Source organism: Dermochelys coriacea, chromosome 7 (genome assembly GCF_009764565.3).
Source record: "Dermochelys coriacea isolate rDerCor1 chromosome 7, rDerCor1.pri.v4, whole genome shotgun sequence".
In the NCBI taxonomy this organism is placed as follows: Eukaryota; Metazoa; Chordata; order Testudines; family Dermochelyidae; genus Dermochelys; species Dermochelys coriacea.
This window is the reverse complement of record NC_050074.1, coordinates 76,929,697-76,957,558: the sequence shown is the minus strand read 5'-3', so window position 1 is coordinate 76,957,558 and position 27,862 is coordinate 76,929,697. Positions and strand designations below refer to the sequence as shown.

General features: G+C 39.0%; 1 protein-coding gene across 45 annotated transcripts in view; it reads left to right on the top strand.

Annotated features, from left to right (window-relative positions):
• Window positions 1–27,862, top strand: part of ANK3 (ankyrin 3) — a 540,818-nt gene that overhangs the window by 477,066 nt on the left and 35,890 nt on the right. For 19 of the 45 annotated variants that reach the window (XM_038408525.2, XM_043519042.1, XM_043519041.1 and 16 more), the window contains 9 exons: window positions 5,185–5,396; window positions 7,500–7,707; window positions 8,342–8,438; window positions 10,150–10,378; window positions 11,952–12,077; window positions 13,077–13,199; window positions 13,655–13,681; window positions 15,484–15,565; window positions 20,107–27,843. In XM_038408525.2, the coding sequence (XP_038264453.1) occupies window positions 5,185–5,396; window positions 7,500–7,707; window positions 8,342–8,438; window positions 10,150–10,378; window positions 11,952–12,077; window positions 13,077–13,199; window positions 13,655–13,681; window positions 15,484–15,565; window positions 20,107–27,843 (8,841 nt within the window). The remainder of the gene's footprint in view (window positions 1–5,184; window positions 5,397–7,499; window positions 7,708–8,341; window positions 8,439–10,149; window positions 10,379–11,951; window positions 12,078–13,076; window positions 13,200–13,654; window positions 13,682–15,483; window positions 15,566–20,106; window positions 27,844–27,862) is intronic. The other 26 variants (XM_043519067.1, XM_043519066.1, XM_043519062.1 and 23 more) reach the window with 7 other exon arrangements.

Sequence of the window (27,862 nt, the reverse complement as noted above, 5' to 3'; positions counted from 1 at the left end):
CTTGAGTAAAAAAGAAAGCAGAAATTAAGGGAAAAAATGTGATAGTGTTGTGGTTGGTTTCCTGGATATTTGGATGTAAGGGAGATGCAGTATTTTTGCTGGTTTCCTGGTTTCCTGGTGATTGGGAATAGCCAAATGAGTTTCTGCTTTGAAAGTGCACAGAGTGCAAAAGTATTTGAAAGTGAACAGCAGCAAAGAGCCGTGTGTTATGCAGATAATTTCTTATTTTTAAATAAGTGTATCAGAACTTATGAGGCACTGTGGAAAAGGCACTGCAAATACTGTGTCAATAGGTTTGGAATCCAAAAATGAAATATACTTAATAATATAAAGGTACTTAAACTCAATAAAACCAACAAAATAATTAATGCAGTCCCAGCACTATACAGCATGTGTACGAAATGCACTGGGATTGAATGAAGGCAGCACCCAGTGCAAGAACTCCCTCTCTCTACCTGAGATGTTATGTGGTATATAATGATTCACAATGTAGCAACAGAAGCTCTGTTGTACTCTTTTGCATTGTGCTTCTCTGTTCTTCATAGTTAGGTAGGAAGTCCAGAGAAAATGTATTGATCAGCAGCTTAATTCTGCGTTCTTTGCTCTTCCCACATTCCCACTGACTTCATTTAGAGTGTTGGGTGTACGAGAAAAGTAAGATTGGGAGCAAAATGCATCTATAAATACTCCAAATTGCACCATCTCTAGTATTTACAAAAATTCTCCTCAAAGTGCATGATGTTACAAATTGATGTGTTGCAGAGTACAGAGAGAATTTCTGCATAAACTATAACCCTCTGCGGTGATCTGGGACTACAGCCCTAATTCCTTAGCTCGAAAAACATAAGCTCCTACAGTTGGAGCCAAGGAAAAATCTTTCTTAGCTGTTAGCGATTGCAGTACTCTTTCCCTTTCTGGGATTCAGCCACTAGAGGGTAACACACATATGCATGGCATTACAGAGTGTACAATGAATGCAGTGTTATTCCTTTGGAGTGAAAATCTTTTGCCACTTCAAATCCCAAGCCACAGAAAAAATGACATTTAATTTAAAAATCAAGACATTCAGTTTTGAGATAGAGGGGAAAAAATACTGAAAACATTCCCTAGAGCCTTGATTTGTTGTTGCTGTTTTGTTCATGCTAGCTTAATTCTTCTCCATTCAGAAATTAACACTGGGTTTGTTACAATTAAATGATTCTTCATCTGTGATATTAAAGCTCTTCCATAAAGTGGTCTGAAAAGTGATGTTTTCATTTATATTAACATTTTACTGGTTAATAACAAAAACACACCTCCAAATTAGAGATCTGTCTGAAACAAGCCCCTGAATCTCAACACCCCTACCCTTGGAGGATGTTTGGATCCAGGTGTGAACTCTGAGGCTAGAGCCCATTTCTAATCAAAATAGAAAGTAAATGATAAAGAAATTAGTGTCAGTGAAGTGATCAGTCACTTCCAGAAGGTCAGTATCATCTTTACAAAGAAGTTTTGCAACCATCTCAAAAGACAGATACTCTCTGGAATTGTTCATGATTCTGTTAATCATGTAACTGGATAGTGTGTCTCCCCCCCATTCACTTGTTCTTTCCGACCTGTGTAATAAAGACTGAAAAATTATATTATATACCTAACTCCATAATATACTGTTTTTTTCAAAGATGCGGTCTTTTTATTTGTTTGCTGTTAACCTCGTCAGGATTGATGGAAATATTCCATCATTATCTTGCCATTGCTAATCCTGTAAATGGAAATGTGTTCAATTATTTACTGGAAATAGCACCATCTACTGGGGAACCTAGCTATCAGGCTCAAAATAATTTAGAATCAGTAGATAATACTTGGAGGTATTAAACATATCCTTGAATAATAATCAGTATATTGCCTTTGGTTTCGTGGATGGTCAAAGAAACTTAATGGAAATGGGTCAGATTTCACCTTTGTGCCACAAGTGTTACTTTCTCTTAATTTCTCTGCTTAAGTTAATTGCGGTAGCAAATTTTTTCATCTGGGCTATTTTTTGCAGGTGCAATTTGTACCCATATTTGTTGCACTTACAAAATGTTTGTGTCTGTAAACAAATTGTGGGCACAAATAGTCTCATTTGGGTAGCTAAGTAACTGACATGCACATTAGATAATGAGCACAGAAATGCTAATACTTGTGCTTACAATATCATTGCAAATTTAAATTATACTTTGAAAAGGGAGGCTGGTTTATTCCTGGCATTTTTTTGTTTTGTTTTGTTTTGTGTTTCATATGTAGGTCTATGAAACTACTGATCAAACCAATGTGAACCCGGTTCCTTACCTGAGGTTTAAAATACCACCACAGCTCATGTTGCAGTGATTTTTTCATTGTGTCCTGGAAATCAAATTAAAACATCTAAATATAATAGTTTTTGTATATAGAGATATCAAATTCTTGTTGTGCATGATAATGAAACTGCATACGCAGTTTTGTAGTTTTCTGCATACGCAGAAACTACAAAACTGTAACAAAGCCTGTTGATTTTCAAGATGACATTTCCCAGTTATTTGTATCACTTTGAGTGGGTCACAATGTGTAAATGATTGAAATTGGGAGGGGTGGTCAGTATTTTCTCATCTTTGACTCCCTTGTATTTCTACCATGATGGCTTTTGCCATAACCTACACATTTGCTGGTACTCTATATTGGACAAATAGAGATGCAAAACCTGAAAGCTGTTCAATTTATGAATGGGTATTTGCTTTTCCAACTGCAGTACAAACCCCGTAAATCATGACATTGGGCAATGGGGAGGGAAATCAGGCACTGGAACACATAAAAAGCCCTTGAAGCTGGGGACAATAGCCATTAGGGTGATGATTTCTTTTCTCTGATCCTAATTTTAGTTAGAGGAAACTCATGTTTTATAATCTCATATAAACATAAATAAAGGAGTTATCCCAAAGATGAATTTGATCCATGATATTCTTAACGCTGTTATTCACATGTGCAAAACCAGATATGATCTCCCTCCCTGACTCTGAACCAGTCAACCTGAGCTCTTGTTCTACCTTGGGAGAGGTGATTTGGGCCTCCCCTGTCATGTAATACTCCAGGAGCAGCCCAGATTCTGGGAGGGATTTTCCTGGGAGGTTTTGCATCTTTTTTCCCCTCCACCTCTGTCTTGTTTCTCACTTCCATTATCCTCTCCCCACTTTTGTGTTTAGCTATTGCCATCACTTTCTCGCTCCACTTCCCCTAATGTTTCCTTTTTCTTATATCTTCTTTTTCTTCCTTCTTCCCTTCCTCACACTTGGCCCTTTCTTCCTTTTTGTTCCCCTCAAACTAAAACATTTAGTATCAGGGATGCCCCTTTAGCACAGTGACAGCAAGCTCTGGCTTGGGGCCTCGCATCCCAAGCATGCTCTGTAGGCTGGGCCTATTTCCTTCATTTGCACTGGGACCAGACAGGGAGGAAACTACCCAGTCCCTTCTGCAGCAGGAGTGACAACTGATCCTTCCCTCACAGAACTTGGGGCCCAGAAGGCTTGCGTTGTTAGTACCCCTTCTAATATTGTAGGAATGCTACTAATGCTTTTTCAGTTCCACTTTGGCCAATGCTGATGCCCAATTCCTGCCTCCCCCTCCCAGTATATCTCCCCTGGTCCATGCATATAGTATAGCAGGGAGACAAACACTGATCACAGAGAAAAGTGCATTGCTGGATAGAGCATTCTGATGGACAAGTGCAATGCAGCCATGTCACAATGGGAGAAGAGCGATCAGAGACTGCTCTGAAAAAAATTGCTTTATAGCCTCTGTCCTTAGCATAGCCTAATAATGACAGTCATGAGGAAAGAGAGGTTGACCTAGTTTTCAATGCTGATGACCTACCCTAGAACCTTTCTTTGTAGAAAAGCAGATGTAAAGGCAAAGCAGTTTGCCAGTGGAGAAATGATGGAAACAGGTAACCTGTGTTTAGACCAGGCTTATGATTCAGAGATCAAATGGAGAATACTTAAAGTGGATGTGTCAAAATGTATCTCTGAGTCAACATTATTTGTTCTGATCTGCTTTTCCCAGAGCAAGGCAGACAGATAACTGCAATAGGTATGTGCTGTATATTTAGAAAATTTGCATGTAAAAAGGTACACAGATTTACTCACATCTGTATCTTAAGGAAGATTGACAGCAATAGGAGATACTTAGGGGTAGTAGTGGTTAATGGAAAAGTTTGAGAGTCAAGGACTCCTGGATTCTGTTCCCAGTTCAACCCCTGACTTGCTATGTGACCAAAGGAAAATTACTTAACCTCTCTGTGCTTCACTTCGCTTCCCTTCTCTTCTCTTCTGTAAAATGGGGATAATACTCTCCTTTTTTAGTAAAGTGTTTTGAGATCTTTGAATGAAGGGTATTAGATAAGTGAAAAGGAATTAAATTAAATAAAATTAATTGATTAAGGGAAATGGTACTATTTCTAGACATGCAGCACTAAATCGACCGTTGATCACTCTCCCCTTGATTCCTGTACTCCACTGGATCGAGAAGAGTAAGGGAAGTCGACATCACATAGTGCATAAGTAGATCTAAGCTACATCGATTTGAGTTACGCTATACATGTAACTCAAATTGCGTAGTTTAGATCAACTTTTCCCTTTAATGTAGACAAGGCCTGAGACTGCCAATCAGTGCAGAGTGACTTCAGTGCTTATGTGGATAGTAAGTGTTAGAATCAGCTCAGGATTTATTGCCTGCTATGACAACCGTGAGACTATGCCAAGTGGTTACTGTCTCAAATTACATAGCTAGTCACTCTCTAGAGCTGTGTGGGCAGGAATTGGAAAGTAGGCCAGTGTTATGGACTGACCATGACTTTTTGCATTTTTGATGTTGGGGCACACCTATGCTGCCAGGACAAGGGGACACATTTTGATGGCCTAGCTTGAAAGACCCTGAGCATTCCCTCACCTGAGTGACAAGTGAAAAAGAGTTTGATGATCTCATTGTCAGGAACATCAAATTCACACAAATGTTAAAAATAAAACAATCAAAACTGGTTTGTTCTTCTATTTAAAAAAGCCTTCTTGGACTTTGAGTCTGGTGTGGAATTCAGCTTTTCCACAGTACAGAATAAAGCTGTGTACTCATAAATATATATGTACAGTATTTGCAGATAGATTATATGTGAATATTTTAATGTATTTTTCTCCACAGAGCTGGATAGCGCTGAGGAACTAGAGAAGAAGCGTATCTGTAGAATCATCACGAAGGATTTTCCTCAGTACTTTGCAGTGGTTTCACGAATTAAGCAGGAAAGTAACCAAATTGGTCCTGAGGGAGGTGTTTTGAGCAGTACAACTGTGCCTCATGTCCAAGCATCCTTCCCAGAGGGTGCGCTAACTAAAAGAATTCGAGTGGGCCTCCAGGTAATAAACCACACCTGCAATAGTCATTTTAATATGCGAAATCTAGAGCTGCAATTCTTAATCTGTGGGGTGCAACTCAAAAATGAGTCACAAGGATATGTCTAGTAGGTGACACCACTGACTGAGAGTGGTAAACTCTCCTGTACCCCACACACAGGGCTCCTGCACTCCACCTCCTACTGGGGCTGGGGCTGCTACCTGCCCTGCTTCTATCTCGCCACCTAGTCTGGGAACTGCTCCACCCACCCACCCAGTGTTCTGCACTGTGGCAGAGGAAGTGGCTTTCATGTTCTATTTATCTTCATAGCACCAGCCACCTACCCCCATGCCAGTAGCACCAGTATCCATCCTTTCTACCCTTTTGTGTGTTAATACAGCTAAATGTATATGTATATATCTAGGAACAAAGACTGTAGGCCATATTTACATGATGAGGGACTCTATACTGACAGCAATGACTCTGAAAAAGATTTGGGGGTGTTGGTTAATATTCACTGAACATGAGCTTCCAGTGCAATGCTGTGGCCAACAGGACTAATGTGATCCTTGGATACATAAAGGGGCATCTCAAGTAAGAGTAGAAAGGTTATTTTACCTCTATATTTGGCATTGGTGCAACCACTTCTGAAATACTGTGTCCAGTTCAGGTGCCCACAATTCAAGAAGGATGTTGATAAATTGGAGAGCGTTCGGAGAAGAGCCACTAGAATAATTAAGGGATTAGAAAACATGCCTTGTAGTGATAGATTCAAGGAGCTCAATCTATTTAGTTGAACAAAGAGAAGGTTAAGGAGTGACTTGATCACGATCTATAAGCATCTACATGGGGAACCAATATTTGGTCATGGGCTTTTCAGTCTAACAGAAAAAGACAAATTCCAACTGGAAATAAGGTGTACATTTTTAACATTGAACATAATTAACTACTGGAACAGTTTACCAAGGATTGCGGTGGATTCTCCATCACTGACAATTTTAAAATCAAGAGTAGATGTTTTTTCTAGAAGATCTGCTCTAGGAATTATTTTAGGTCAGTTTTATGGCCTGTTTTATACAAGAAGTCAGACTAGATGGTCACAATGGTCCCTTCTGGCCTTGGAAGCTATTAATCTAAATCCTTATAGCACCAACTATCCACCCCAGCCAGGAGCTCTGCATGTAAGTTGTAAGGAAGCTGCAGTGGGCCCAGAGAGAATTCCTGTGGCAGAAGATCAACCTATGACTAGTATACATAGACATACATATGCTGTCCCCTATAGCACAGGGCTATGCTTGGGGATGGGAGTGGCTGTAGTGCTTAACACTATACCTACTCTGGGCAGCAGAGCATCCAATATGCATCTGTGGGAAGTCTACTGTAGAGCAGCCACCATCTGCTTTTCTGGGTTAAGCCAGGGCCGTTCCTATCACTTTCAAGCAGAATCCAGGAGGTGCAGAGGTGGTTTAAAGCTTCCTTAAAAGTGCAGCACAGAATCTAGAGAAACCTTCCTTCTTGCTCATTTCTGCTAATTATCATTTACTGGGGGGGTGTTGACATTTTTCACAACAAAATTATTAAATTATTTGTCCAGTTGATTTGGTGGGTTCATTAAATAGGAGCTTAGTTTTAGATTGCTTTGCTTAGAACTTGTGCTGGTGAAACATTTTAACCATCATCTTTGCAGAACACCATAAGTGCAGTTGGATAATGGAACAGGTGACAAATCAGTGCTCTGATGTCTAGTGAGAAACTTCCAGAAAAATTAATGAAACAATTTGATTCATAAAAGTATCCAAAATGTCTAATTCAAAACTTATCCAAACTTCCAAACTTCTTTGTTCTAGAAATTAGACTTGAAATTGAATAAAAACAGATTTCTTATGAGATTTCTGCTACTTTTCAGTTTGATGCAAGAATTGTGTTGCTTTTCTCACTGTAATTTGGTGCATTAATGATCACTGTGTAGATAGAGCCCCAGAAAGGCACATTTTAAGAAGGCCAAGGAAGAAGTAAAACAGGACAAACAGAAAATAAAAAGAATTGAGTTCTCATTTTGGAAGGATTCTGCTGGGCTAACATAGATTTTTATCTCAAGATATGAAATTCCTTCTCTGTGTTGACAGGCTCAACCAGTTCCAGATGAGATTGTCAAAAAAATCCTCGGAAACAAAGCAACTTTCAGCCCCATTGTCACTGTGGAACCAAGAAGAAGAAAATTTCATAAACCTATAACAATGACAATTCCTGTGCCACCCCCTTCAGGAGAAGGTGTGACGAATGGATACAAAGGAGACACCACACCTAGCCTTCGACTTTTATGTAGCATTACAGGTTAGGCAAGAATCTACTCTTTGCAAAGGTTACTATAATAATAATGCATCCACATTCATTTGTTATGCATTTCACATGTAGCTTTCCAATGAGGAAAGCCATTGATAGTTCCAAGTATTGGAACCAGTAGGATTAAAAATAGTACTCAAGTGCCTGATGCAAAATCATTGGAAAGACTGCCACTGAGTCAGTGGGCCTTAACTTTGGACTTGTCATTATCCATGTTAGAGGAAGCTTTACAGCCATAAACATTTTATGACATTTTATTAAGTGTTCAATATGAAGAGTCTTTCCATTGACAACTGCATACATATAGATAAAAATCCAATATGGATGCAGTCCTGATCCTATTGATTGCAGTGAGAGTCTGGCCCCTGAGTTCAGTTGGGCCAAGATGTTACCCAGAATGTATATCTCGCTACATTAGAATCAGCTTCAGATATGTATGTATTATATTACTATTCAAATGTATGAGAGCAATAGTTACTAGACTCTTCTGTTTACATGTGAAGCAAAAGAACTCAGTGTGGAAGTGTTCTTTTGCAATCCGTTTTAAAAAAAGCTTGAAGATTCACGGTATGTTTGGTTTTTGAGATAAAATTGTGTATGATTTACATGTAACTTATTTTCATAGGAGGGACTTCACCTGCTCAATGGGAGGATATCACAGGAACCACTCCACTGACGTTTATAAATGACTGTGTTTCTTTCACGACCAACGTTTCAGCCAGGTATGGGAATGCAAAATACCAAACAGATACAATTATTTGTTTCCTTACATAGGAAAAATGGGAATTTCCCCACGGCTTTCCATGATTCTTAAATAAGGTTTATAAAGAAATAATAGGACAGATCCTTAGCCTGTGAAAATTGGAGTAGCTGTATTGACTGTATTGATTTATATCAGCTGATGATTTGGCCCAATAACTTGCTGTACTATTTTTAATAGCAAAAATAGCTTAGTATCACTGTCTTTTATTTGTAGTTCACAGGCTTAGCAAACTATGTATGGAGCTATGTACATAATTCTTCAAAAAGGAAAAGCTGATTTGATAGGACATTCATGTTGCACAACTAAGCATTCCATATTTAGGAAATGCCATGTTTCAGACTGCACATAAAACCTTAGCTCTGCTCCTTTGTATGCATTACAAAACAGTCTTTAATGACAGTTTTCACATACTGTTTCTCTCAAATTACAATACAATACCATATAGGCTTTTTGTATAACATTTACAAAGTACATAGCTGCTTTCCCAAATACTCCTTCATGCCTTTAGTACATTTCTAATTATACTGCTATGTTTAGCTACACCCGGAAACCAAGCCTGGAAAACTTCGGCCAATATGTGAATGCTTTTGAAAGTTACGAGCGACTGTACTCAGGAGAACTGGAAACTGTTATGCATCCTCACTATAGCAGTCACTGCCACACTTGTTATAATAAATAATGTTTCTGCACATCATTTCTTGCTCTCTGGGACAGCATGAACTATACCCTGGGAAATTTCCCACACAAACCATCTGAGAGTATCTGTTAGGAAAGGGAAAAAAATCTCTCTTTCTCTGTGCCAGTTTTGAACATTTATGTGACAGTGGTTCACAAGTTCCTGAACCACAGAGCTGCACTCAACCTTTGGATAGCCAGCAAACAGGAAATATAAAGCAAAGACTGCTAACAAAGTTTATATAACATTGTTTGGTTTGAGGGGTCATTACATACATAACAAGCTCTTTTATACTATGGAAGAATATCTTTCTCTGTCCTCCTAAAGTCCCTAACTTGTGGATGTACTAATTGTCACCATGCTCCTAAACTTAATCAGAGAAGGAGACAATGTAATATCTGTCCTGTAGCAAGGCCTCCTTTCTTGCATATGCAATTTATGTACCATGAGTTTTCTATACTGCAGACCATGGATTTGGCTATACACTTTTCAGTATGGCCTCCCATCTCACTCTGAGTGCGGCTGATAGTTTATTTTAATGAAGATTAGATATGAGTACTGGTGGACCTCACAGAAGTACAATGCAAGATACAATTTAGCAACAAAAATCACACCATCGACCCAGGTTTGGCCTGAAGGGTACTCAGAATGAGCAGTTACAGGAGACACCAACAAAGGGTCACCCAAAGATACAGATTCCACCAAGTCAGACAATCTCACTTTCACTCGTCTAAAACACTGTAAGGAAAGCTCTGCCTTTGCCAATGGAAAATTTGCAGAAATTTTCATTCATCATTCATCCAGAATGGCTGTGGAATCATGGAAACCAACGAACACAAGGATTTCCCTTTGCCTCCCCTGAAAAGTAATCTCCATTCTGCCCCATCACCGTTAGCAGAGACCACATTTATTCTTTGCAGATACAACAGAGTTTCTTTATAAAGTTTTGGCTAGTGTTTTGTAGAACAAACTCCTATTGTCTTTTCTCTTTCAGATTTTGGCTTGCAGACTGCCATCAGGTACTAGAAACTGTCGGCCTTGCCACACAACTTTATAGGGAATTAATATGTGTTCCTTATATGGCTAAGTTTGTGATATTTGCCAAAATGAATGATCCTGTGGAATCTAATTTGCGTTGCTTCTGCATGACTGATGATAAAGTGGACAAAACTTTGGAGCAACAAGAGAATTTTGAAGAAGTTGCAAGAAGTAAAGATATCGAGGTATATTTCATATTAACAGCAGCTCAGATCATTCCCTTCCTCCAGGGTTGTCGAGAGTCTATGCTCTGGTTCCACTTTACAAGAGCAGGCAGGGTGCCAGGATATCCCAAAAGAAGTCCACAACCACTATAAGCCAGCTACATGAAAGCCCACAGTGAGCAGGGCTGAAAGTAACTTAAGGGCTGGGGTCCTGAGCGGGTGGGGCTGGGGTGCCCCTCGGACAGAAAGGGCAGGGCCTCAGGCAGAAGGGGTGGGCCTTTAAATCCCCGGGCCCTTTAAATAGGCGGCGATTTAAAGGCCCCGGGGCTCCTGGCCGCCACCGCAGCTACCACTACCATGGGGCTCTGGCAGCGGGGCTCTGGCAGCGATTTAAAAGGCCCAGGACTCCCAGCTGCTACCCAGGGGCTCCGACGGTGATTTAAAGGGCCCGAGGTTGCTGTAGTGGCAGCTGGGAGCCCCGGGACCTTTAAATCACTGCCGGAGACCCATGGTAGATGTAGCTGTGACAGTGGCCGGGAGCCCTGGGGTTCGGGCGCTCTGGCTACTGCTGGGAGCCCCAGGACCTTTAAAATGCCACCGGTGCCCCGGGGCTCCCAGCTGCCGCCGCTACCCTACGGCTCCAGCAACGGGGTTCTGGTGGCGATTTAAAGGGCCAGGGGCTCTGGCTACTGCCTGGAGCCCAGGGCCCTTTTAAATTGCCCGCCTGGGGAAGCTGCCCCCGCCAGTACCGTCGGCTGTATACCGGCTCTTGCTGGTATGCCGTACTGTACCGTATCAGCTTACTTCACCTCTGACAGTGAGGCTGTGTGAAGAAACTCTTTGGAAGTGCACTGAGAATGATAAAGGGACAGGACTTGAGAAACCATCCTTACAGGGTCCTCCAGTCCTTCGGCCTATTGGGAGTGGGGAGGTAATGCAAAGGACTCTGTAGAGCAGCTGCCAGGGGTGCTGGAACAATTTTTATAGTGGGGGTGCTGAGAGCCATTGAACTAAACTAAACACTGTATATAATGGAAACCACTTCAAGCCAGGGGGTGCTGCAGCACGCCCCTCCCACCCTCTCCCCTAGTTCCTATGGCAGCTGCACTCCTGCTTCATAGTTTGGTGGAGCTATATTCCTCCCTCCTTAAAATTCCTCCCTCCTTGTCCACATAGAGATCTCTAGCACACAGCTGAGTTACTCTGGCTGGTTTGTTTGGGATTTTTGAGACAAAGGGCATTTCTTGTGAGAAATTGTGTAATATATACTTTTCCCTCAGAGAATCCTATGCTGAAGCTAATTATAAAGATATCCGTATCTATGGAATTGGAGCTATATTTTTAAAAAGTAACTTTAGCAATGAGAATGTTTAAAAAATAGTTTTAATTAATCAGCCACACTTATAATGTCATATTATACATACCATAGTACTGTTGAATTAGATCAGTGTTGAACATGTGTTAAGTTGATGCATTCGTAGCTAAACGAGGAGTTATGATATTGGAAGAAATGGTGATATATGTTTGTGCATGTATCATATACCATTAAAATAGATTTTACTCACTTTCAATTTCTGTCTTGTTGCTTTGATAGGTTTTGGAAGGAAAACCCATTTATGTTGATTGCTATGGAAATCTGGCCCCTTTGACAAAAGGAGGACAACAGCTTGTTTTTAATTTTTATGCTTTCAAGGAAAATAGACTGCCATTCTCTATAAAGGTAAAAATAAACCCCACAGAATTCTTAGTTGAGAAAATGTTTTCCTCATGTAGTAATATTGGTTCTGTCTAATATGAATAGTCTGCCCCTGAGAAGTAAGTACATAAGTATTATTATAATTTAGCAGGTAGATAATTTGGAACAGAATTTATAAGTGATTTGCATGAAGCCATAGAAGGATTCACTGTCAGAGCTGGGATCAGAATACATGCTATTCTGATTCACAGTCCTTTGCCAGAACCAGCCTCAGACTAGACCTGTTCTTGTATGCCTTCTCGCTGCAAGGTATATTATTTTAAGGGGTAGATCATTACCCAAATGACAAGAGTGAGATAATACATGATCCAGATTTTCAGCCCTAGCCTCTTGTTTTTACATGTGCAGTTGATGGTGCTTCCAAAAAGTGAGTGCACACACATATTATGCATATGTAATCACCTATTTTGTGGTTGCAAATGAAAATCGTGGTCACTTTTGTAAGTGCAAGTCATTGCATATACAAAACTGGGCAGAGAAAAATGCAGGTGGGTTGAAAACTCAATCCAATTTACCTACAGGAGTATTTCTCCTGGAGTGATGCCACTCAGCATGGTGCCTTGTACTGTGCTGGAAACAGTTTTGGAAACTTGTTTGCAGTGGAACAACAACCCGAGGCCGGCCCAGTAGTCTAGTTGTAGTTACAACTTTCTTCCCCATGAAAAGCTGGAAGTTGGGTTTTGGCTGAGTTCCTTTGGTCTTCAACTGGTGTGGTTACTAGATAGCTTCTGATGGAAGGGAACACCACCTATTACTTTGCCACAGCTTTCTCTAGCTGCCCAAACTAATTCTGATGGTCTCCAGTGGGAGCCATGCTCAATACTCCTTTTGAGAGAAGAGGTCCCCTCCGGGACTTTGACTTCTCACATGTCCTTTGTGGGGGAAACAGACCATGTTAAATGTAATGCAAAAACATACATTTCAAACAATTAAGTCAATCTATTGTATGATAAATTTTTCTAGATTAGAGACACCAGCCAAGAGCCTTGTGGTCGTTTATCATTTTTGAAAGAACTAAAGACTACAAAAGGACTGCCACAAACAGCTGTTTGCAACTTAAATATTACTCTTCCAGCACACAAAAAGGTATTTCTGCCAGTTCTTTTTGTTTTGTTAAACTTTTAGTTTAACTTTTTTTGCTAGTAATAAAGAAACCCTGTGAAATGCTAGTAATGGGAATGCTTTGTAATATTTTTTAGGCTGTTATAAATTTATGTCGTATTAGTTTTTTTATATAGAAAACTTTTAAAGTCTGTTGTTACTGTGGTGTCAAGTTCCTATTATTTTTATGATCGGGTCCTTTGTTTACAGCTCATGCTTCAGCTTGTAGTTCATAGAATTTATGCATTCAGTAATGTCGTGTTGATTTGCACTTGATGTAAGATTTTTTTTCTTTTATGTTGACATTTTGGATTTGCTTTGGCTTATAAATCAGCTTGCATTTTGTGCTCCCAACTTTGTCCTTTTCATATCCTGATATTCTTTTCCCTGCTGTCCATTATAATATTCCTTGTCTCTGCAATGCACCTTGGAACCAAAAGGAAACAGAGTCAGATCAAGATGATGAGGTAATATAAACACTCTCTTCTGTTTTTATTTTCTTCAGAATTAGTGCAGAAAGATAAATGTGTTCTAGAAAAGTGTTACAGTGTCTTTTAATTTATAGCAGTGAATAATAACAATATATACTACACATCTATGTTCTGTTGTCAAGAAATAAAAGTGCAGGCATGTGATGAAATAAGATCATATGTTATAAATTTAAACTCAGTATATGCTAATATTCTGAACTTCAGCTCACTTTATGCTTAGAATGTAAATTATGTAATTTATAATATACAAGCCAAATTCATCCTTCATATAGCTGAAGTCAGTGGCATTACATACACCAGGGATGAATTAGGGCTCTTATGTTAATAAACATTCAGTATTTCCCTAACCTGTATTTCTGTATACCCTTTAAACATTGGCCTATTGTATTTTTATTCCTTAAAATAACCCCTATTTTTTAAAAAACTGCAAAATAACCAGGAGTAATTTCTAAGTATTTTAGAGTATCTATTTTCAAATAAGCTCCAGATCTCCACAGCTTAAAAATCCACACCTTGTCACAGTTTTTAACAGAAAATCTCTCTCTTTAGTAATCTTAATTAAGTTGTCTCAGGTCAGAAGATGAAACTTATTTTATGCACTAAGGGATACACAGTGAGTTTTAAGACACTAGAAATAGAAAACCTAGTACAGAAACATCAGATACGTATCCATTTTATTACTAGAAGAAGAATTTTTTGTGTGCAGCCCTCTCTTTCTGATTGCTGATAAATAACATTAGCCACCTGATGACTAAAATCAAATAAGAGTCAATACATCAAAAAGATAACCATATCTTTTGCTTTTCATTTGACTTGTGCCTGGTGAGTTATTTTATAGGTATCTCAATAGTTTTCTTTCCAAACAAACTATATTTTTGGAGACATGATCAAATGAACTGGTTTCTGTGAATGACTTCTAATATTAATAAATAGAGCTGCAAAAATAGCACAGTAATTGCTATGCCATTAGACACAGTAACTTACGATGCAACTTACTAGTTAGCAATTGTATTCTGCTTTCTAATATACATCTCTGTGTTTTGTGCATATTAAAAGAAATCCCCTTTCATGCCTTTTTTGTCCTTAATGTGCTCACTTTAAAGCAAGCATACATTGTGGTTTATGTGCTTTCAAGACAGATTAATGTTGGGAGAGGTATTTGATCAGCCTAAATTATAGTCTTATTAATGTTTTATGACTGTTTCTGTAGTCTTTTTTGTTGATGCTTCTGTTTCTATCCAAAATGCAGAAAAATAAATCATGCCATTTTAAGTAGTATGGAAGAGATTACTAAAAGATAATGGGATTTTACAGTTTTTAGGTAATATGGGGCTAGACTGTGACTTTAGACAGTGCCCTGAACTAAATGTACTGTGTTCACAGCACCACCTCAGAAGTATACCTGGGAGATGACATATCCCTCTGAGTTACAATTCCTGCCCTGCTTTCATGCCTCCTCCAGAGGATTAGTATTTACTGTTGGTTTATATTACCAGCTAATTATTACTACTCTCCACAAAAATGGTTTAGCTGCACTGGCCAGCAAGCAGGAATGGAGCCAAGGCTTTGCCCATTGCCTACCACCTGCTATGTAGGGGGGAATACAATCATGTAGCCCTGCTTTCTCCTGTGCACCCTCATCAAGCTGTAAGAGTGGATTCTTATTCCCTTGTGTGGGTGTGTAGTCCAAGTATGATCTATCCCACTGTACTGAGATATCATAATCAAGCTGTTCACAATATTTGAAAGGTACCAAGTGGAAATGTGTTTTGTTGCAGACGGAGAAATCAGACCGGCGTCAAAGCTTTGTCTCTCTTGCTTTACGTAAGCGCTACAGCTATCTGACTGAGCCTGGAATGAGTGAGTTCCATAACAAACCTACTAATACCGTATATACCCTACTTTAATAAGAAGAGACATTTTTTCTATAAATATTGCATTTAGTGTCCTTTGAAAAAAATTAATAGAAAAATTGTTTATAGCTAAACTTTTGGATGGTCTGTGAGCCTCTGCATTGTGACAGCTTGGAGAATCCTGACTGGTAAGCAGTATGCTCCAGTTAAAGTAAATAAAAAATAATCATAAAAAAGCCACATAATTTATTGGCCGGAGCAAGGGCAACTGAATTGAAAAGTATTTTCCAAAAGACATTCTGTGCCTCCTTCCTGCAAAATGTTAATTAATGAAATATAGCTATATCACAGTGATGCATTAGATAATAATGGGCAAAATTCAGTGGGGTTGGAAGGTTCCTTTCAGATAAAATGTTTGACTTTTTATTCAGTTTATTTGAGCTCCTTCCTATTTTATAGCTTCTTCCTCTCTCTCCCCATTTTTTCCCCATATTCCATAGAGCCTTTCCTTGTACTCAATCATAGCTTTCTCTTGTACCAACATGTCCTTGACCTGAGCCATGGCCCTGCTTCCTTTTCTCTCTTTAAGTACAATAATATATCTGACAACCTTTGCTTCCCTCCCCAATCAGAATGTGGTTATTCTTGTGTTTTCTCTTCTCCTCCAGCAGCCCTGAATTTCAGTGACCCTTCGATATAATTTCATAAAATCCATTTACAAATCTCATCAGGTCTGGTAATTCCTGCTGGGAGCTGCTGTTTAAAGATCTTGTGAGCTCTGTGGGGTTTTGAGGTGCTCCAGAATGCATTGTGCTTCTCAGACACAGGAGAAGACCTGAAATATATAAGATCTGATGACAGCAACTGGCCTTAAGAAACTACTTTACCTAATGCATATCCTATTGTGTGTTATTCCCACTTCCTACAGGTGAATGAAAATGGTGACTGAGCATATGTAAGTCTGCCCAACAGAATGATGCTCTATTCACAATTTACTTGAAGCATATAGCCAGGCTAGTGACCAGATTGTAGTTCACTGGAGTGCTCCCTATTCTGCCTGACACATCTGTATAGGGCAGAGCAGAGTCCCTTAGATCAATGCTCTCCTCCCTGTCTTAAATATGAGTAGAACACCTCAGCAGTGAAATACCATTGTCCCTGTCACACAAACTCTGGCAGCAGGGGGGAGAAAAAAAGGCCACTGAAATCAGTGGGAGTTCTGCTGTCAGCTTCACTGAAAGTAGGTGCCGGTCCAGACTGAATATCTTCTCTTTTTTCAGCAGTCAGAGAGAGGTGAGGAAAGGAGAAACTGGTGCTCCCCATATCTGAGGAGATGGGGAGAGGAGTAAAAGAGAGGGAGAACATCCCAAAGATAATATGAAAATGACTCACCCGAGTCCAAGGATAACGCTTTGGTGGAAAGCCACTTTAAAGCCCTCTAGCAGCCACCGTGGATGGTTGCAAGGTTTAGTGTGCTGGGCCTATCACCAGTCTGTTTTCCTTGGTGCCCTCTGGGAGTTCTTAATCATAAATATCAGCTTCTAGCTAGTAAGTTTTGTCTTCTCTGGTTATGTGACCTTATGGATTTCTGTCTGCTGACCAGTCTTGATTTTTGAGTTAAGACATATTCTTTGGAGGTGAAAATGAAAAAGTGAAAAGAAAGCAAAACAAGAGCAACTTTTTTCTTTCCACACTTCTGGGGAATAAATCCAATAGCAGTCTCTCCTAATTGCAAAGATTCTTTTCTCCATTACATCATTACATCATAGGTTTCAGAGTAGCAGCCGTGTTAGTCTGTATTCGCAAAAAGAAAAGGAGTACTTGTGGCACCTTAGAGACTAACAAATTTATTAGAGCATAAGCTTTCGTGAGCTACAGCTCACTTCATCGGATGCATTACATGCATGCATCCGATGAAGTGAGCTGTAGCTCACGAAAGCTTATGCTCTAATAAATTTGTTAGTCTCTAAGGTGCCACAAGTACTCCTTTTCTTTTTATCATTACATCATGTATTCAGATATTTTAAAAATGCCTTGTCTATACTTCATATTATACTTTAGAAAAAAGACTGGGTCAGGAAGCAACCTCATCGACAAAGTTAACGGCACATGCAGTTTTGAGATAACTGTATGGCCAAGAAAAAAATATGGCTTTTTTTACTGATTTTTTAAAAAATAAAAAACTCAATTATGTCATTTTCTAAATGGAATAGCACATTTTAGAAAGTGCAGCTGTTTTACATACCTGAACTTCCTGGGTACTGAATGAATTTGGCCTTTAGCCTCATGCCCCACTATGCCCTTGACATGTGGAGATCTCTTCATAGATTCATAGATACTAAGGTCAGAAGGGACCATTCTGATCATCTAGTCCGACCTCCTGCACAGCGCAGGCCACAGAATCTCACCCACCCACTCCTACAAAAAACCTCACCTATGTCTGAGCTATTGAAGTCCTTAAATCATGGTTTAAAGACTTCAAGGAGCAGAGAAGCCTCCCTCAAGTCACCCATGCCCCACGCTACAGAGGAAGGCGAAAAACCTCCAGGGCCTCACCAATCTGCCCTGGAGAAAAATTCCTTCCTGACCCCAAATATGGCGATCAGCTAAACCCTTCACTATTGTTTTGTCTTCTTATTTTTTGGATTTGTGACTGCTTTTGAATCTTGGCAGCTACTCCTAATAAATCACTATGGTAAAATTTATTTAATAAAGTTTTTCAGAGAGGGGAAATGAGAGAGTAAAGAGTGGTCAGACTTTAGTTTTAAAATGATTTATACCAGTTTGCTTGCAATGGCTGTCTTTTGGAATAGATTGTGCCAGTATGCCCAGTATTCAAGCTCTCTTCAATATAAATGTTCTAATACTACAATTGCATTACCTAGTCAATGCATCTGTACGCCTTTGCTTGGTATTTGTAGGCCCACCACATTTTCGCATTACAGGATATGGGCCTATGGCGTGCTGAACATCTTTTTAGATAAGCTTGTGTGACATAACTGTAGTAACTTAATGTTAATCTTATTTTGTTTCTTTCACTGTGAATTACTGTCTGGCTAGAAGATAGACCAAACAGCTTTGATAAATTGTCAGTATAACTTCAGACAAAGGTGTGCGGAATAGGTAGCTGGAATATTTTAGCTCCATTACTAACAGCAAGTAAAGAAATTGTGCCTAAAAGTTATTTTACTTATTTGTGGAACAACTCTCTGAAAGTCATTGCTGTATCAGGGGATATGGAAGCTGTAATGTCATTCCCAGAAATATTGCCTTCTGGATTGGTACCTCCAGTCAGTGACTTCAAAATCTGATTGGCCCTACTGATTTGGTTTGCGATGCCTGTGAATATGTTGGGCCTTTTTGGGGATGCTCATAGTTAACAGATTTGTCTTGGCCAGATCATCTCTACCTACTATATTGTTCTTCAAGTACTTATATAATGTTATCTTTTCAGAAATATAAAGTTGAACAGGTCTTTCTTTGAGCTGATACAAGAAATCTCCTCAAAAGGAGCAAGACACTACATCTTGTAGAAAAAGTGTACTCTTCTTTTAAATGCCTCTTATGAAAATATTTATTTACATGTTGTGCATAATACAGCATATAAATGTATTACTTCATTTGCTTGTTTTGACATGGTATACTATGCATGAGTAAAGTGTTTGAGTTGCTTTGCTTGCTCACGTTTATCATAAATCATATTTTCCATTTTTCATGTATGACAAATGCTTCTTAAAATCATTTCATTTAAAGTTTTACTTTAGTTTGACCAAACAAAAGGAATATCGCATGAAAAAATGCAAAAGGTTCCTTTTTATTTTTTTAATCCTTGACTCAGAAAAGTTCTTGCTCTTATTGGCTTTGTGAGCGTGAAGCATATACGAATTGTGCATGGATAGATAAAGATTTGAATTTATTCCAGTTGCTTCACAGTTTGCACATCAATTGCCTGTCACTTAAAGGTATTTTGGGTTCTGCATGAAATAGTTCTGAGTGGTTTTCAAAAAGGATTTTAGCTATTTAATGTCATTCTACACAAGTTTATATTGTTTTATATAGGTACAATATATGTTGATACTGCTAAGGATAGAACAATAGAAATTACTAAAAGGATAATTGTAATAGTTGCACAAAGCTAAGACGTACCTATACAGGCAAAATGGAACTGAGATTAATATTTCAAAACTAGCACATCAGAAAGTCAATAAGGAAGTAAGAGAAGAATTTTGGCTGTGGTTATTATTTTTACCATTATGGATTCCTCCTTTTGTGTTTTCTGTTTTCCATTGTTTGCGGACTTGATTGCAATGTGCTTAGTGTCTTTCATTTCATGTTGCTTTTTATTTTGGATCAGTCATAATTATATGACTCATTCCTCTTTTTTTCCTTTTTAATTGTTCTTTTTGCCTATTTCATTCTGATTCATACAAAAATTGTACTTGCTTTTTGTAATATTACAACGTTTACTGACCAATTTTCTTCTCTGGTCTCTCTGTTTTTCAATCATTTTTGTTGATTTTATGTTTGATTTTGATTTAAAACTTTAAGAAACAGTTGAACGGAGCGCAGGAGCAACAAGATCCCTACCTGCTACTTATTCATACAAGCCATTCTTTTCAACAAGACCATATCAGTCATGGACAACAGCTCCAATTACAGTGCCTGGACAAACCAAATCAGGCTTCACTTCCCTATCAAGCTCTTCCTCCAATACTCCTACAGCTTCCCCATTAAAATCAATATGGTCTGTTTCTTCTGCTTCTCCAATCAAATCCACGTTAGGAGCTTCTACTACCTCTTCAATTAAATCTGTTAATGACGTAGCATCTCCAATTAGATCATTTCGGACAATCTCTTCACCAATAAAAACCGTTGTATCACAGCCTCCATATAATATCCAAGTTTCTTCTGGTTCTTTTGTCAGAGCTCCTACAGTAACAGAAGCCAGTAATTTAAAAGGGATGGCATCCACTTCAACATTTCCTTCTCGGACATCTCCAGTGACTACAGCAGGGTCTCTTTTGGAGAGATCATCCATCACCATGACACCTCCAGCATCCCCCAAATCGAACATTAACATGTATTCTTCAAGTTTGCCATTTAAGTCTATCATCACATCAGCATCACCACTTTTAACTTCACCTTTAAAGTCAGTGGTGTCTCCTGCTAAGTCAGCAGTTGATGCTGTTTCACCTTCTAAAGTCATGATGACTTCATCTCTATCATCACCTGTGAAACATATACCTGGGACTACAGATGTAGCATTGGTTAATGGATCCGTGTCACCTCTGAAATATCCATCCTCTGCCAATGTAATAACTGGATCCAAAACTGCAGCTATGTTTCAAGACAAGATCTCTGCAGCTACAAATTCTGCAAGTTGTGCTGCTAATGTAGCCGCTGATACAGTTGAGAAAGTGTTTCCGACCACTACTACAATGCCATTTTCTCCACTCAGGGCATTTGTGTCTTCAACACCATCTGCTTTTCAGTCAATAAGAACTCCTTCTGCAGGTGCACTATATACATCTTTTGGGTCAATATCTGCAACTACCTCATCAGTAACTTCATCAACAATAACAGTGCCAGTATATTCTCTAGTCAATGTTTTATCTGAACCAGCATTAAAGAAGCTTCCAGAGTCTTCACTTACAAAATCAGCAGTTGCATTACTATCACCTAGTAAAACATTGACTACAGAGACACGTACACAGCCTCACTTTAATCGAACTTCATCTCCTATGAAATCATCCTTGTTTTTAGCACCTTCTGCTCTTAAATTGTCTACACCATCTTCTTTATCGTCCAGCCAGGAGATATTGAAAGATGTTGCTGAAATGAAAGAGGACCTAATCAGGATGACTGCAATATTGCAGACAGATGTAACGGAGGACAAGCCATTCCAACCTGAACTAACAAAAGAGGGTAGAATTGATGATGAAGAGCCTTTTAAAATTGTTGAGAAAGTAAAAGAAGACTTGGTAAAAGTTAGCGAGATACTGAAAAAAGATGTGTGTTTAGAAAATAAAGAGTCGACCAGAGTGTCAAAAAGCGATAAAGGACACTTATCTGAAGATGAATGGGTAGAGTTCAGTACAGAAGAGATTGATGAAGCAAGACAGCAGGCTATAACATGCCATCCTGTTCCAGAAAAAGGGCAAATTAAAGCTAAAGCTGCATCTGAAAAGGATTACAATTTGACAAAAGTTATTGATTATTTAACAAATGATATTGGTAGTAGTTCATTGGCAAACATAAAGTACAAGTTTGAAGAGGGGAAAAAAGATGAAGAGAGACAAAAACGCATTTTAAAACCAGTGATTGCTTTACAGGAACATAAACTTAAAATGCCTCCAGCCTCCATGAGGCCTTCTACTTCAGAAAAAGAATTATGTAAAATTGCAGATTCCTTTTTTGGAACAGATACTATTTTAGAATCTCCAGATGATTTTTCTCAACATGACCAAGATAAAAGTCCTTTGTCTGACAGTGGCTTTGAAACAAGAAGTGAAAAAACACCATCAGCCCCACAAAGTGCTGAAAGCACAGGGCCAAAACCACTTTTCCATGATGTACCCATCCCTCCTGTTATTACAGAAACAAGAACTGAAGTAGTTCATGTTATCCGCAGCTATGAACCATCATCAGAAGAGATTCCAGAGCAGCAAACAGAGGAGCTACCTTCACTGAAACCTGCACTTACTTTAATGGAGTTGGAACAAAAACCCACTGAGTCTATTAAAGAAAAGGTTAAAGCATTTCAAATGAAAACCAGCAGCAGTGAAGAAGATGACCACAAATGTGTTCTTAGCAAAGGTGTCCGGGTGAAAGAAGAAACTCACATCACTACTACTACTCGAATGGTTTATCATAAACCTCCATGCACTGAAAGTACCTCGGAAAGAATTGAGGAAACAATGTCTGTTCATGACATAATGAAAGCCTTTCAATCAGGACGTGACCCTTCCAAAGAACTGGCAGGTCTGTTTGAACATAAATCGTCAGTAACATCAGATGTTAGCAAGTCTGCTGAAACTTCACCACAACATGCAGAGAAGGAAAGCAAAATGAAACCCAAACTGGAGCGTATAATAGAGGTCCATATTGAAAAAGGTAATCAAGCTGAACCTACTGAAGTCATTATTAGAGAAACAAAAAAGCATCCAGAAAAAGAATTGTATGTATATCAGAAAGACTTACCTCGGGGAGATATTAACTTAAAAGGTTTGGAAAAACATGATACTTTTCCTTGTTCTGATGAACAAGGTCAGCAAGAAGAAGAAGAGCTAACAGCTGAAGAGTCACTTCCTTCTTATCTGGAATCTTCTAGAGTAAACACTCCTGTGTCTCAGGAAGAAGACAGTCGCCCTAGTTCTGCTCAACTCCTGTCTGATGACTCTTACAAAACACTGAAGCTTTTGAGTCAACACTCAATTGAATACCATGATGATGAGTTGTCAGAATTAAGAGGCGAGTCTTACAGGTTTGCTGAGAAAATGCTTCTTTCAGAAAAGCTAGATGTGTCTCATTCTGATACTGAGGAGTCAGTTACTGACCATGCTCTACCGCTTAGTTCAGAGTTACAGGGGTCTGATAAACAATGCAGAGAAAAAGTAGCCACTGCCCCCAAAAAAGAAATTCTCTCCAAAATCTATAAAGATGTGTCCGAAAATGGTGTAGGTAAAATGTCTAAAGATGATCATTATGATAAAGTGACAGTGTTACACTACACTGGAGATGTTAGTAGTCCAAAACATGCCATGTGGATGCGCTTTACCGAGGACAGATTAGACAGAGGTAGAGAAAAGATGATGTATGAAGACAGGGTGGACAGGACTGTTAAGGAGGCAGAAGAAAAACTGACTGAAGTATCACAGTTTTTTCGGGACAAAACAGAAAAGTTGAATGATGAGCTACAATCTCCAGAGAAAAAGCAACATAAAAAAAATGGCAAAGAAATGCATTCTAGTCACAGCTCTGCCAGCAGCAGCCCTGAAAAAGTACTGCTCACTGAAATAGTGACATTGAGTGATGACTGGGGTAAAGTACAGCAGTATGGGCATGATGGAAAGTGTTCCCCAAAAGTCGATGAAAGAAAAGCAGCAAGTTTGCCCAGCAGTCCTGAAAGAAGGATTCTTGCTCAACAAACAGGGGACTGTAAACAAACTATGGAACACAAAGGAAATGCTCTGCAGAGTAAAACAACTGAAGCTTCACAGACTGGATTTCAGCTAAAACAATCCAAGCTTAATTCCATTAGACTTAAATTTGAACAAAGTATAAGTCCAAGGACTAAAGATCTATCTCAAGAAAAAAAGGAAGATAGTCAATCCAAAATTCCAGTAAAGAAATTGCAAGAAAGCAAACTACCAGTGTATCAGTTTTATGCAAGAGAAAAGCACCCAAAGCTAATAGATCTGACAGAAGGAAATACATCATTGCAAAAAGAATTTACTACTATGAAATTGAAAGAAGATAATGTCCAAGGTAAAGGAAAAGTTATAGAAGACATTTGTGCTTCAGAGGTACAGGAACAGAGCACTGAAACATCAAGTAAAAGTCTGCTAGAATATACTTCTGAACAGCAAGCTAAAGACTTGGCATATAGCTCAGACTTACCAGCTAAGGGACAATGGGACAAAAAAATCTATCGAACATGGGAAAGTCCTGGAGCTTCTAACCATAAAGCACAAAAAGAAAAACTTTCCCATGTACTTGTTCAAGATATGGTAAAAGAAAACCATGTTGACTATGCTGAGACTAAAACTAACAAAAAGAGTGAATTTATCACTGTGACAGAGTGTGAACACAAATTGCCAACACATGGATCTCATTCAAAGGAGGTGAAGGAAATGACTGTAAAATCTCCATCAAAAAAGGTTCTGTACAGAGAGTTTGTTGTCAGAGAAGGGGAATACACCAATGAAATGACAGATAAAACTTCAAAAAGAAAGGAATTGACTGTGTCCCACATTCCAGTCAGAATTTCTGAGGAGAAAAGAATTTCATCTCCTACCATTCTTGATAGTGTTTATGATCAGTCAAAAAAAGCAGTATATGAACTGTCAGCTAAAGTGTCCCGATCAACTATGATTAAGGAGCAAGTTCAGAGAGAATTTGATTATGTAGAAGATGAAAAAATAAAGCATTCAAAAGTCACTAAAGTTACCAAGCAACAAGGTTCCATAGTATTAAGTCCTCCTGTGGAGGAAACTGAAATATCCCCTAGCAAATCACCTGATTCTTTAGACTTTAGTCCTGGAAAGGAATCTCCTTCAAGTGAGGTATTTGACCCTAGTCCCATTGATTACTTGGATAAAGTTGCACCTTTAGTAAATAGTGAGGGAGTGAAAGAGATAAAGACTTTGCCAGTGTATGTCAGTTTTGTTCAAGTAGGAAAGCAGTATGAAAAGGAGGTGCAACAAGGAAATGTAAAAAAAATTATAAGTCAGGAAAGTAAGACAGTACAAGAGACTAGGGGGACATTTTATACAGCTAGACAGCAAAAACAACCGCCTTCTCCACAAGGTAGTCCAGAAGATGATACACTAGAACAAGTATCCTTTATAGATAGTTCTGGGAAAAGCCCTTTAACACCAGAAACACCCAGCTCAGAGGAAGTGAGTTATGAGTTTACCTCTAAAACACCCGACTCACTAATAGCTTATGTACCAGGCAAGCCCAGTCCCATACCTGAGGTTTCTGAGGAATCAGAAGAGGAAGCAGAGGCTAAGTCAACTTCTGTAAAACACATAGCAGTGGAAGCACCAAAAATTGACAAAATATTGCCTAATAATATAAACAAAGATTCTAACAAAAGACCCAAAAGTAACAGAGTTGCCTACATTGAATTCCCACCTCCTCCACCATTAGATGCAGATCAGTCTGATTCAGAAAAGAATCATCGTTATTCCCCTGAGAGTGAAATGGAGCTGATAGAAGTAAATCTGCAAGATGAATACGACAAATGTCAACTGGCTGAACCAGTCATAAGAGTACAGCCACCTTCCCCCGTGCCACCAGGAGCAGATGTCAGTGACTCTAGTGATGATGAATCACTCTATCAACCAGTTCCATTAAAAAAGTATACTTTTAAATTAAAAGAAGTTGAAGGTGACCAGAAAGAAGCCTCAAAACCCAAAGTTTCTGACAACAGTCAGAACCAGAAAGAGTTAGGGGATCCCGGTTCTGGAAAACCTAATGAGTTTGACATTGGTCTTGAGTCACCCCAGAATGACATAGCACAAAATGGGACTAATGACCAGTCTATCACCGAGTGTTCCATAGCAACCACTGCAGAATTCTCTCATGATACAGATGCAACTGAAATTGACTCTCTCGATGGTTATGATTTACAAGATGAAGATGATGGTTTAACTGAGAGTGATTCTAAACTTGCAGGTCCAGCAGTAGAAACCAAAAAGGATATATGGACCTCAGAGGGCATTTTAAAACAGACTGATCGTTGCTTTAGCCAAAGTAAGCTGGAAGTTATTGAGGAGGAAGGAAAGATAGGCGCTGAAGAAGACAAGGCACTTTCAAAAGGTCCAAGTTCTGAAAAGAATGCAGATAAGACTGAGCAGAAGTCAGGTGCACAGTTTTTCACCTTGGAAGGCAGACACCCTGACAGAACCGTGTTTCCTGATTCGTATTTCAGTTACAAAGTAGATGAAGAATTTGCAACACCTTTTAAAACAGTAGCTACCAAAAGTCTAGATTTTGATCCATGGTCCAATAATCGAGGAGATGATGAAGTGTTTGAAACTAAATCAAGGGATGATGAGGCTAAGCCATTTGGTCTGGCAGTAGAAGACAGATCGCAAGCAACGACACCTGATACAACTCCAGCCAGAACTCCAACGGATGAAAGTACTCCAACTAGTGAGCCCAACCCCTTCCCATTTCATGAAGGGAAGATGTTTGAGATGACTCGCAGTGGTGCAATTGACATGAGCAAGAGGGATTTTGTTGAAGAAAGACTCCAATTTTTTCAGATTGGTGAGCATACTTCTGAAGGGAAGTCAGGGGACAAGGGGGAAGGGGATAAAAGTACAGTAACTGCCATCACACAGCCACAGTCAGGGGACAGCATTGTAGAAACAAACTTAGAGAGACAAGTAGAAACAACAGCAGTTGAACATAAGCCCATCATCCAGGCCAGTGGAGGTTGTATGGAAGCCACACTTGGTAGTAACTCTCTGGAGAAATCATCGACAACTGTTAACACTTCTAAAGTTGATCCCAAATTGCGCACACCTATTAAAATGGGAATTTCTGCTTCCACGATGACTCTGAAGAAAGATGGCCCTGGAGAAGTGACAGATAAGATAGAAGCTGCAATGCCCAGCGGTCAGGGATTAGAAAATGAAAATGTAGTAGTGATTACAAGTTCAGCTACTAGCGAGACAAGCTGTAGGCAAAATGAAAAACTTGATTTTCAAAAAGATAATTTTAATAACAACAACAATTTGGATTCATCTGCTAGCCATACAAATAATAATACCTGTAATGTAGAGCTAAAAGAACATTGTGAACCCAAGTGTTCCATACAGAAAGCTAACAAAATGAAAAGCGCTTCAGGAAAAGGGACAGGGGCAACACAAGGACACAGAATAACAGATAAGCAAAAAGTACAAGGACAGCAGCAAAGGTCAAGGGAGTTGGTAGGGAGTAGAGCAAAATCAAAACTTCCCATAAAGGCCAGTTCAATAAAAGAAGTCTTCCCACAAAATAATGTCCAAAAAAGTACAGCGAGTAAAGTGAGACAGGCTAGTAAACCCAACAAAATAAAACAAAATAATTCTTCTCCATGTCTAGAAGTAAAATCTAAGATTCCAATAAAAAATACACCCAGAAAAAATCTAGCTATATCTAGAAAAACACCAGCAATGCAAAAGCAAGAGCAGTTAGACAAAGGAAAAATCAAACAGCTTCCTTCCAAATTACCAGTAAAGGTAAGGTCTACCTCCTTCACAATGACAACAGTGAAAGTAAGGAAAAATCAGCTTAGGGAGGTATGTAAACATTCTATTGAATATTTTAAGGGAATTAGTGGTGAGACATTAAAGCTTATGGATCGTCTATCTGATGAAGAGAAAAAGATGCAGTCAGAGGTGTCTGATGATGAAGAAGACAGTTCATCAAGAAATACATCATCAGAAGCTACTCAAGTTTACCAGCCTTCCATTACATCGAAGTCTGCTAGAGATATGAGAACAGAGACAGCATCTTTAAAATCAAAGATTGAAAAGGTCGACAGTGAGAGGAGGAGAAGTAAGAGGACTGGTGAGAATGAAGGCAGTCA